This window comes from Lepisma saccharinum, chromosome 26 (assembly GCF_977018435.1).
Source record: "Lepisma saccharinum chromosome 26, izLepSacc3.1, whole genome shotgun sequence".
Taxonomy (NCBI): Eukaryota; Metazoa; Arthropoda; class Insecta; order Zygentoma; family Lepismatidae; genus Lepisma; species Lepisma saccharinum.
In genome coordinates this window covers 14,034,746-14,047,968 of record NC_139254.1, presented here as the reverse complement: position 1 = coordinate 14,047,968, position 13,223 = coordinate 14,034,746, and the positions used below count along the sequence as shown (strand labels likewise).

At 36.9% G+C, this 13,223-nt stretch overlaps 1 protein-coding gene across 4 annotated transcripts in view; it reads right to left on the bottom strand.

Annotated features, from left to right (window-relative positions):
- Positions 1–13,223, bottom strand: part of LOC145979340 (uncharacterized) — a 47,134-nt gene that overhangs the window by 5,075 nt on the left and 28,836 nt on the right. For all 4 annotated transcript variants that reach the window (XR_014440777.1, XM_083112203.1, XM_083112204.1 and 1 more), the window contains exons 7-9: positions 10,779–10,983; positions 6,275–6,477; positions 2,761–2,913 (exon numbers count right to left, since the gene is read on the bottom strand). Coding sequence is in view for 3 of the 4 variants with exons in the window: in XM_083112203.1 (XP_082968329.1) it covers positions 2,761–2,913; positions 6,275–6,477; positions 10,779–10,983 (561 nt within the window). In the remaining variant the exon portion in view is untranslated. The remainder of the gene's footprint in view (positions 1–2,760; positions 2,914–6,274; positions 6,478–10,778; positions 10,984–13,223) is intronic.

Below are 13,223 nucleotides of genomic sequence, written 5' to 3'. Positions count from 1 at the left end.
CATACAAACAGAAAGAAAACAGTGCATCCATGCAGAAGAAACAAAATCACACCAGAATCACAAGATGGAAAATGTGGGATGCGAAACACAGAAGAAAGGCAGTGCAATACCGTGTACCTACGGCTCGCAGGCATGCTTGGGATCAACAGATGGGAGTTCAGTACCGTGTATAGCCACCTCGAGCCCAAAGGCATGCTTGAACACGACGGGGCATGCTAAGGATAAGAGCCTTCAATTTTTCCTGAGGAAGACTGCCCCACTCTTGAATGGCAGCCTGCCGCATTTGCACCTTGTTCACAGGAAGATTTTCGCGGCTGACAATTGCTTGCTTCAGGTGTCCCCATGCATGTTCCACACAGTTCATGTCTGGAGAATACGCCGGCCACACCATGCGTCGAATGCCATGCATATCAAGGAACTCTTGAACCACTCTGGCTCAATGTGGTCGAGCGTTATCATCCACCAGCGTGAAGCCATCCCCCACAGTTGTAGAGAAACCTGGTACCACGGATTCGAGAATAGCATTTCTGTACATCAGACCAGTCATGTGACCCTGGAGAGGAATCAGGGGCGTACGTCAACCAAACATGATTCCACTCCAAAACATGATGAAGCCTCCCTGATGCTCATGACATTGCTGGATGAAGGGCTTGTTCAATCTCTCATCTGATGATCTCCAAACACTTATGCTTTTGCTTAACGGGTGCAAACTGATGGTGACCTCATCTGTAAGGAGCGTGTGCTCCCACTGTTCCTGACTCCATGCGCTGTGCATTGTTGCCCACCTTACACGTTCTCTCTTATGGTGTGGTTTCAGAGGAACCTTGGGTATGGGTATTCTTGACGTCAATCCTTCCTCATGAAGTCGATTCCGCACTGTCTGATTGAAAATATTCGCTCCTGAGGCCCTCCGCAGATCCTGGCACAAACTGTTAGCATTTGCAGTGGGTCTACGACGTGCTGGAATCACCATGTACCGATCTTCCCTGCATCTTGTTTTGCATCCTTGGTCAATCAGCAACTGATTGTGTCTCACTGAACTTTTTCCACACTCGAGAGACATCACTTTGGTTCACTCCAACACAGGAAGCGACGTCCACTTGGCGATATCCCTCTTGCAGCAGCGTTACATTTCGAATGCGGTCCATAGCAGAAATGGTTTTCCACCCGCTCTCTGTGCAGTTTCCAACTCACAAGAGCGGATAAGACATGGACAATGCCTTCCATCGGGCTGTTTTCAAATCTGCTCAGAGGTCATGTGGCAACTACTGCCCTCTATCTGCTGAACATCAAACTCACTTGGGGCATTATGTCAGTTTCTATCTCGGGCATTGCTCACATAATGAACATTGTATACCTTTTGGGGATATCGCGACTCAAACCGCATGCAATCATAATATGCAAAACTTTTTTTGAGCACCATATTTTGACTAAAGATGCAGTTATAACAATGGTTAGCAATTTTTTAAATAAAAAGAATCCCTTATATAATGGATGTTGTCAATGTTACATTGTTGTAATATAGCAATCTAACTGTGAAAAGAAGCAGTCTGTTTTATTTTGATTTCAGATAAAAAATTTTGATCACATTATTTCTTATTTAAAATTATGAATCCCAAATATCATCACGTAATTCAAACTCATCATTGTTTTCACAAAGTTTCTTGATGTTTTCTGTTACATTAAATTTTAAAGATGGTGGCTTACTCCATTTGTGAAAAAGAAAACTCCACACTGGATCTATGTTACCATTTTCATTATTTATATAATAATAATCTTTTAATAATCCGTCGCGCAACAGCCCATGAAGGGCCTAGGCGTACCTACCGACTGCCGGTCTCCCTCCCACGCTTTCCTTCGTCACCTCTAAGCGTGGAGATCTTCAACCAGTATTGGAATAGTCGGGAGGTCAGCCCAACGTATCCCCAGCCGTTATAGTAGGTCTCCGTGACCAGATTACGCTCACTCACTCGGAGCTCCCCAATTTCCTCACGATGGTTGGTTGCCACCGGCCCTATACGTAGGCCGAATAAATTCCGACCAGAGCCGGATTCGAACCTACGCCGTCCCGCAGCGAATGATCTCAAGACGAGTGAACGCCTTAACCTGCTCGGCTTAATTAATAATAATAATAATAAATGTAAACTACAAGAAAAAAATTCTACAATGCAAGCAATGCGTACATACAAGAAAAACTATAATAATTGTTGCTGAGACAATATTGAATTGTATAATTTGAGATAATGGAACTTGTAGAAGAATTGGTAAATATAGTTTTACTAGATTTTTTTTTTTTAAATAAACAACTTAAATAGAACAATGTTGCTGTACGTACATAGATCCAGCCGACACTTGACGTAATGCATACCTTCTGAAGATTGAAGTTTCCTTCATTTGGTGGTATGGCTGTTGTATGTATTTCATATTTTTAACTTGATGGGTTTCCATGTGGCTACATAATTAGCTTCTCACGTTTGTGCAAGTGGTTTGGGTGAGGATTCTAAACTCAATGTGTTTGCCCAGCATTGTATGTAAAAAAATATATATATATTGTTACCATTTTTATGACATTTGGCCTTAAGGTGACACCGTATGGTGAACTGAGGAAAACAAATGGTTTTGCTTGGAATTTTATATTGATTATTTTCACTACTAACAGACCAAAGGTTGAAAAAGGGCATTGTAACATTATTCACCATACTAACAACGTATATCTAAAACTAAAATAATTCCAAGCAAGCGTAAAGTATATTTTTTTACCTTTTCCACAGTATTTACATTCATAAGGCTTCAGTCCATAATGCCTGTTCATATGTTCATTAAGTGACTGCTGACGAGTAAAAGGCTTTCCACAGAGTTCACATACAAAAGGCCTTTCACCAGTATGTGTCCTTCTATGTCTTTCCATGTCACCTGAAATACATAAATATTTCATTATTAACAGTATAAAGTCATTAAGAAACAATGGAGTGTTACATACTTGTAACTAACTAACTAACTAACTAACTAACTCTCTAGCCTTCTTAAACCCGAAGGTTCATGGCTGCAGCAACACAGGCCTTCCATCTGTCCCTATCTTGAGCAAGATCTATATACTCTTTTCCATCCCTACCAATTTCCCTTAGGTCCACCTCAACGTTGTCCCTCCATCTTCGTCTTGGCCTTCCTACTGGTCCCTTACCATCAGGTTTCCCAACAAGAATCCTGTAAACTCTTCTTTCCTCTCCCATTCGTGCCACACGGCCTGCCCATCTAAGTCTTCTTGATTTAATCATTCTAATAATATCTGGACATGAATACAAATTATGTAGTTCTAAATTATGTAACCTTCTCCACTCACCTGTCTCCACATCCCTTTTAGGTCCAAAGATTTTCCTAAGGATCTTATTTTCAAATACTCTCAATTTATGTTCCTCTTTCAATGTAAGGGACCAAGTTTCGCACCCATATAATACTACAGGCAAAATTACTGTTTTGTATATTTTAACTTTTAGTTTCTTAGATATTAAACGAGAAGACAAAAGTTTATGAAGAGAGAAGTAACATGCGTTTCCTGAATTAAGCCTACTCTTTATTTCCTCTTTAATATAATTTTCACATGTTAATATTACTCCTAAGTATTTGAATTTGGAAACTGGTTCAAACGAGTTGTTATCAATAATTAGATTTTGATTATTACCTAACACTTGGTTTCGGCCTGTAAGCATATATTTAGTTTTCTCTTTGTTAACTTCCAAACCTATCTCTTTAGCAGTTTTGAAAAATATTTTAGCATTATTCTTAATTGTATTCACATCATCCCCCAGTACGTCTACATCATCTGTATATGCTAACAACTGAGTCACACCATTTAATTTTAGTCCTTCTTTAGTTTCTTTTACCTTCCTAACAGCATATTCTAAGGCAAAATTAAAGAGCAAATGAGATAATGCATCTCCTTGTTTTAACCCATCATGAATTGTAAATTTGTTAGACACATTAATACCCACACGAATTTTACTTTCTGTTTCACTGGTGCATACTTTTATCATACTAACAAGCTTCTTAGGTATTCCAAACTCGACTAATATATACTTGTACATGTAAAATTACACAGCAAAGGAATTTTGATTTTTCTACATTTTCCTACACTTTCACAAGGTCTGGTTGTTCTGGAAGTTATGCAAAATTCAAAGTCACATTAATTTTCAATATGATGTAAAAAGGCTGTATTTTGTTATTACATAACAGGTATTTTTATATTCTGAAGTAATTTTTTTAATATTGGGTTGGCAACTAAGTTCCCGCCGTTTTTTTTAATTGGAAAAATCTCTATGACATTAAATACATTTTTTTCACGAAGGTGTACATCATGCGAAAGAGAATATATTGTTCTACCTAAATTTATGTTTCATTGTTACTAAGACACATTTTTTTGTTATTTACAGTTCATTAAAATGGAATGTCAAGTTGAGAAGAATGAGCATTTTCGACACCTCCTTTTTGCCTTTAATCAAGGTTCTAAAGCCGCAGAAGCTGCTCGCAACATTTGTGCTGTGTATGGAGTGGGTGCTATAGCTGAAAGAACCACCCGTGATTGGTATGCGAAGTTCAAAAAAGGAAATTTTGACCTCAAAGACGCATCTCGTTCTGGCCGTCCAGTTGAGTTCGATGAAGAGCGATTGAACCACTTGTTGCATGATTTTTGTTGGTGACACTTAAAGTATGAGGCACCCATGCTCCACACTTCTGAACCTTTCCCATCGAGTGAAGATGCTTCTCTACAGTAGTGTGGGAGCAACCCATTGTCTCTGCCAGTTCGCTTGTTGTTTGACACGGATTTTCATGCAACAAGTGGTTCAATCGCTCTTCATCGAACTCAACTGGACGGCCAGAACGAGATGCGTCTTTGAGGTCAAAATTTCCTTTTTTGAACTTCGCATACCAATTACGGGTGGTTCTTTCAGCTATAGCACGCACTCCATACACAGCACAAATGTTGCGAGCAGCTTCTGCGGCCTTAGAACCTTGATTAAAGGCAAAAAGGAGGAGGTGTCGAAAATGCTCATTCTTCTCAACTTGACATTCCATTTTAATGAACTGTAAATAACAAAAAAATGTGTCTTAGTAAGAAAGAAACATAAATTTAGGTAGAACAATATATTCTCTTTCGCATGATGTACACCTTCGTGCCAAACATATTTAATGTCATAGAGATTTTTCCAATTAAAAAAAACGGCGGGAACTTAGTTGCCAACCCAATATTATGAATCAATTTTGTTAAAATTTCAAGCATCGGTATTGGCTGAAATTGGTACAAGATATTGGGTGAAATGGGTACAAGGTATTGGGTGAAATCGGTACAAGGTATTGGGTGAAATTGGTACAAGGTATTGGGTGAAATGGGTACAAGGTATTGGGTGAAATGGGTACAAGGTATTGGGTGAAATCGATACAAGGTATTGGGTGAAATCGGTACAAGGTATTGGGTGAAATTGGTACAAGGTATTGGGTGAAATTGGTACAAGGTATTGGGTGAAATTGGTACAAGATATTGGGTGAAATTGGTACAAGGTATTGGGTGAAATTGGTACAAGATATTGGGTGAAATCGGTACAAGATATTGGGTGAAATCGGTACAAGATATTGTGTGAAATTGGTACAAGGTATTGGGTGAAATTGGTACAAGGTATTGGGTGAAATTGGTACAAGGTATTGGGTGAAATTGGTACAAGGTATTGGGTGAAATTGGTACAAGGTATTGGGTGAAATTGGTACAAGAATTGTTTGAAAGTGATAGTTTTTATACCTTTCAACTCAATTTAAACTCCACATCTCATTCTTTTCTCCCAACCCTGAAGGATTGAGATCCATTGGAAATTCGGAAGGGAAAACAAGGTACGTGTTGTAATTTTATCACAGTTTTTAGTATGTTGTCAACATGTGTCATGAAATAGCACCTCTTTCTTTATAGTTGCATTTTGCAGTTGCTCGATGTTTGGTCTTCATTAGATATTCTTCTGATACAATCATAAGGTACTAAAGAGCATAGGAGTTTTGGATAAGAAGGTATGGATAAAAATTGGGCATGATGTGTTGTTGTCTGTTGGAGAAGAATCATTATAAAGTGCATTATACATGTTTTTTTTTTTTTTACAAATTAGTAATTAATATCGTAATGCTGACAATTGGGAAGAACTTTAACCAAACATAATTGCACTGGAAAAGAACACATGAAGCCGAGTGTAAAGGTGAAAGAAGAAGCAGTTTCAGCAATGTTAGTAGATTTACTCACCTTTTGTAAGGAATTTGGCAGGACAGATATCACAATCAAACTTCCGAACTCCCGCATGCCTCTGGGTGTGAAGACGCAGCTGAGACCTTTGCCGGAAGCTCTTTCCACACAGTTCGCACAAGTGGGTCTTCTGGTTCAAATGCATCGCCATGTGAGTCTGCAGGATGCCACTCTGTGCGAAGCGCTTGAAACAGACTTTACACCTGCAAGAAAGAAAATATTGGCTCCTTACAAGGAAAGTTCTGTGTATATTTCCACCATAACAACAGAGAATTGATACACAAATTCATGATGAAAGTTGTGTGAATTACTCACAAATTTAATATAAATATATTAATAACTTACGTTTTGCGAGTATCTAGGTAACTCCTGCAACGTTTCGGGATGCAACTGCTCCCTTCCTCAGGCTGCTCACGTTTAGGTTATGTATAAATCATAACCACGTCAAACTCTTCATAGATACAGGATATAGGATTGGTAAAAGGTGTGTGGTTAAAAAACAATAAAAATCTACAACCCAATACAGGTGCACGTCAGACTACCATGCTGTTTCCCGGATTAGTAACTGCTCCTTGGAATGTTAAAACTTTAAAACTGTGAATAGCCACAGTCCGCATGTGCTGCAATACTCCTTATACATTTATACATAACCTAAACGTGAGCAGCCTGAGGAAGGGAGCAGTTGAGTCCTGAAACGTCGCATGAGTTTTCTAGATACTCACAAAACGTAAGTTATTAATATATTTATAGAGAATTGATAGGATAGGTTTGCTTACATAGGTTGAACTTATATTGGTACATCAATAATATTGCAATCTGCAAGTGTGGCGATTTTAATTACCGATACCACTATTCCTGCAAAGTGTGCAGAAGTATCACTATTTGTGTTCATTAGTAAAATCATGTTTCCAGCACCATGGTGTCAGGCTTTGGGCTCGGGACATGTGTTGGTTCAAGTCTCCTGGGGAGAAGCGTAACAACTTTTCTCCTGAAATTTCGGCCAGTGTACGGAACCGGTGGCTACCCACGATGCTGAGGAAATTGGTGAACTACGAATGAGTAGCGAAACATTGTCATGGAAACCTACGACGACGACTTGGGGTTCATCATGCTGACCACGTGTCATCCCGTAACTGGTTGGATGATTGCCCACCACCGCTGAGGCAAGTGGGTGTGAGGCCGACAGTTGGTAGGTAGACCCTGGCCCTCAAGGGCTGTTGTGCCACAGGTTATTATTTATTTATTATTAGTGAAATCATGTGATACAAACTGACATCTTTAAAAATGAAAGTTACAGTTAATTCTCAGTTTTTGGTGTTTCAGGGAACCAAGGTAAAAAATTCGTAAAAATCTGCAAACATTTTAACAGATTGGTTCAATGGGACCATTAAGATTGAATGTACAGAGTGGGGAAAATGTAAAATTCAGAAACATAAAATTGCATTTACACAGTAATTTCTAGCATTTTGTAGGTTAGGTGCGTATTACTCACAATTCCAGAATATCAAAAAAAGGACGTTAAAAACTGTACTTACGTATGCGAGTATGTTGTTCCAATATTTCTTACTGTAGAACGACGTTTCGGAGATTAACTATCCCCTTCTTCAGGTTCGTATGAAAAAACTAGGTACTTAGCATAGTACCACGTCGAAATGTAATATAAGGATTGTGGACAAGGGTTGGTGTGGATACATTTAATTTCATATAATTACATATAATTTCCTCAAAAAATGGGACAAAGCCTGGAAGATTGAACCGAATATCGGTTTCCACGTCACTCCGGAAGTTATCCAAGCTGCCCGGGAAGAACGTGAATTTACGTTGGATTTGTGACGTGATAAGGGGAAATGAGAAAATAAAGGGGAGAGGAAAACATTCGTGGAGAACTGACCTTCATGTAGATTTGGAAGCACAGTTGGGTAGGAATGGTTGAACCTGCAAGTTGTATAGTGATACATGCAGGTTTTTTAGTTTTTTAACATTTTTAACATGAGAATAGGTTTATTGTGCAAGTTTTTTTTAGTGAACGACAAGCTTTTTATATACCTCTAGGGCGAGGATATAATATTTTAAATGTATCCACACCAACCCTTGTCCACAATCCTTATATTACATTTCGACGTGGTACTATGCTAAGTACCTAGTTTTTTCATACGAACCTGAAGAAGGGGATAGTTAATCTCCGAAACATCGTTCTACAGTAGGAAATATTGAAATACTCGCATATGTAAGTACAGTTTTTAATGTTCTTTTTTTATATACAGTAATTTCTATTATTAAGTACATATTTAGTTTTATGAATGGAAGATATAATTTTCATATCCTTGTACTGGACATAATAATTCAGGATAGTAATTTTTCTAAAGTGAAATGTATCGCAGTCATTTAGTTACATTCATTTTAAAGAGGTGAATGAACCACATACATTTCTCATGTAAAATTTGCAATTTTATTTCAGATATGTAGAATATCAGCCATTGGCACTAGTAAATTTTATATTAATACTTCATCAGTATCATTAAAAATTTGACACTGGTCCATTCCTAATTATAATGGAATAATCAATAAGGTGGAACGTTGATTATATAACAACTCATCATACAGGAATATGTATATATAATATAATATATAATCTGTGAATTTTTTTCTCAAGTTTTGGCTTTACTGAGACCAGAATGGTGGAATATATAAAGTGGGAAAGGTTAAAAATCTGCAAGTATAAAATTTGGATTCCACTGCATATACAAAAACTTTCAAGTGTTATTCTGGCACATATTATTTCTTTAAACACAATCAACTGTGTCTCGGCTGTCATTTAGTGATTAAACCAGGTTCTACAGCATGTTTTAAAAGTCCCGAAGGCTTCTAAAAAACTATAACTTAAAGTAATAGGTTTATCACAGCGAAATATTGTTTTATACGTGGATGAAAATTTAAAATTTTGTTCTGTCGACACTGCTTAACGATGTGTGTGCAGGCAATCACGTGATTCCAAGATAGTGTCAATGCAGAAAAAAAGAGGACCCACACATTGGCCAGCAAGGTCGCCAGACCTTACACCTTGCAATTACTGTGTGTGGGGACATGTCAAGACCAAGGTCCATGCACAGTAACCGACAGACGTTAATGACCTGAAGTTCAAGATACGTGACGTGATTCACAACATTCCGGACGAGCACCATCAGAACGCAATTCTCGGATTCAAACTAAGATTGCAAGCTAGTTTGGACATGAATGATGCCCAGCTGGAGATCTGGTAATGAACCAAACCACATCAAACATTAATTTTAAAGTTTTCTCTGTGTAACAAACAATATTTCGTTGTAGAATTATTTTCCTGTAGTTTACGATTATTACAAGCATAAGAAAACAGTTTTTCTTTGTGATGTTTCAGGAGAACACACACTCCTTTCATCAGACATTTATTTTCATTTTGACTAAAGATACAGTTATAACAATGGTTAGTAATTTTTTAAACAAAAAGAATCCATTATATAATGGAACTTAACTGTGATAAGAAGCAGTCTGTTTTATTTTTTAAAAAAAATCTGAAATAAAAATAAAACGACTGCTTCTTTTCACAGTTATGTTGCTATGTTACAACAATGTAACATTGACAACATCCATTATATAAGGGATTCTTTTTGTTTAAAAAATTACTAACCATTGTTATAACTGTATCTTTAGTCAAAATTAAAATAAATGTCTCATGAAAGGAGCGTGTGTTCTCCTGAAACGTCACAAAGAAAAACTGTTTTCTTATGCTTGTAATAACCGTCAACTACAGGAAAATAATTCTACAATGCAAGCAATGCGTACATACAAGAAAAACTAATATTTCGTTGGCTCAGTCGGTAACGCGTCTGACTACCATGCTCAAGGTCCCAGGTTCGATCCCCGGCCGGTTCAAATCCGGGAACTTTTCTAACGGTGGAAGCGGCCCCGGCGCCCACCCAGCGTCGAATAACATGGGTACCTGGGGGAAACCCTGGGGGGTAAAGGCAGTCAGGGGCGTGATGCTGATCACATCACCCCCACTCACGACCGGATCAAGAAAGTGTGGGGCGTTACCCCCACACCCCCTATACGCCTTCATGGCATGGTGCTAAGCACAGGGGAACACTTTACTTTTTTACTTTTTTAATAAACCTATTATTTCTCTTGTAGTCTATGGTTATTACAAGCAAAAAAACTCAGTTTTTCGTTGTGACGTTTCAGGAGAACACATGGTCCCTTTATCAGATATTTATTTTTATTTTTCTAAACTAAACCGTAGACTACAAGAGAAGTAATTCTACAATGCAAGCAACATGTACATAGAAGGAAAAAAAGTAATAAACCTATTACTTTAAAAGTTATTGGTTTCAGAATCCTGCGTGACTTCTAAAACACACTGTATTATACAGGTAAGTTTTGTAACATACAATGTTGTACAATATTCCTTGAGCATTTCCACGTGAGATATACAAAAACAGAATACTGGTAGTAACATAAGAATACTTACTGGTATGGCTTTTCACCCGTATGCCTGCGCATGTGAACCTTAAGAGACTTCTTCTCCGTAAACCTTCCACCACACTGCGTACATTCCCATGGCTTCTCCCCGCTGTGGGCCTTTATATGGCGTTTCAAGTTTCCCTTTGTACTAAATTTAGCATCACATTTGTCACAAGGGTATGGCTTTTCCCCCGTATGCCTCCGTCTGTGGACTAAAGTTGATTATTAATTAACAAACTAAGATCTACGCGTTAACTGGTAGTGACTTTGTATGTTCACAAAGCATGAAAAAGCAAAATGTGAAAGATCCTTCAAAAAATTACATCTATAATTACGAAATATGCAGATTTTATTTGTACTACCAAATTCAATCAGAATCATGAAAACACCTGGCAATTGAGGCTATATTTTTGCACTGCACATTTGTGATAGGATACGAATGTCAAGTAGCATTTCCTTCTCCACCTTTTCCGATCTCTTTATTATCAGTTAAATCAAACTTGCAAGACCTGCACTACGTTTTCTGGCCTATACCCCTGATCTAGTATATTTTTTTATAATTTTTATTTAAAGTAAATTAGGGTCCCTACATATATCAATAACCGATGATGAGTTTATTGATCTAATACTACCATAATGATCTCCTCCTAATTTACAATTCAGGATAACCCTGTTATTTTCGTAGCCTTTAAATCATATGTGCCAGTGCATATAAACCTCTACGGGCAGGTAGGATGTATCTGTCTTAGTACTATGTGCCTGTAATATTCACACCTCTCATTCATTCTCTTTACTTCAGTTATATGCAAGATGGATTGATATAAATCAGGTGATTTTTTTAAAAAATCACAATTTAAATCAGGTGATTTTTTAAAAAAAATCACTGATTTACATCACTTGAAAAAATAATTTATAGAACAAGATACATAAGGATTTTGTAGATATCATAATCACTTTTGGTGAAAGTACATTAATCTCGTAATCATTTAATGTTGTTTATTAGGTTCTAAGAAAGAAAAGAAAGTAAGCAAAAATGTATGTACTGATGAGGTGAAGCCCATACGAAAAAAAAATGTAATATGTAAACTCTAAACACACTTAAATTTCTCTTGATTTAAAATTCAATAATTTTTATAGGCAAATTTTTGTGTAGAATAATATACAAAATATTAATCATGTTAAACAGTAAATAGTGTCATTATCATTAAACTGTAAATAAACATGACAGCTGATATTTTGCAAACTATCAACTATAAAAAAATGTAAGTTACAAATATATAGTACATCCAGAATGTTATATCTGTATTAGAAGAAAAGCTACTGAAATTATTATAGTTTCATTAACACACTCAAATATTTCCATACTAAATTCATATAGTATCAGAAACAGAAAATGTATATTTACATATATTTTTTATTTAGTTTAATCAAACAGTTTGAATATTTTACAGGGCCATTTACCAGGAAAAGCCTTTCTATAAAAAAACATATGTATATGTATGCTGCTAAAAAAACATACAACCCTGGTTATATGCATGCAGTATGCCATATATCATTCAAAACACAATACAAATATTGTTAGTTTGTGAAAGGCTACTTTTTTAAAAATCAATTTGAGTTTTAAAGCACAGATTTACAAAAAAAAAACTCAAGGATGAGAACTCCACAATGTAGATAGTTGGCTTTTGTTTTATTCTGGTGGAGGGGGGGAAGAGGGGCTGGGAGATGAAAGATTCCCAACAAGTTGAATTCAAAGAAGAAAGGAGAAATTTACAGCAAAACTTGAAAGTTGCACCACACCTACATGTGTGTGTTTAGTTGGTCTCATTTCTGATGCTTAATTTTTTTTAAAGCTCATTTTATGCAGAGAAAGTCTAATTGGCACTGCACCTACATTTCAAAATGGGATCTGAACATTTGTGTGTATCCACCTGGTATCGAACACAGGATCCCTTGATTACATGGCGATGAGGGCCCTCATTTATGTTGAAATTAATTCTTTAGATGGGCAAAAAAATCCCCTACATTTACCACATCATATCCCATACCCAATTTACCACCGCTCAATTTTTATCTAACGGAAACTAAAAGATGAGGTAAACCAGCTATATGATGGTGGTGCTGCAGGACAAACTTCATTGAATGCATGCAACTATCAAAGTGAAGACTTTGATCAATCTTGATGATGCAGTACTTTGTCAAACTCAGAAGAACCTGACCGTGAGCTATTGTTGTGATATAGTGAGAACATGGGGATTGTGATTCTATTAGATACATATATCCCACAGACATCCTTTAATCTCAGCATTAATTTAGCAATAACATTTACAGTAAAATGTGTACACAATTTTTAGGTCAATTACTCACTCACACACACACACTGACTTGCTCTTTAATGTAGTCCCAGCACGAAAAGAATACATTTATACTAGAGCTGAACCAATACCTCTTT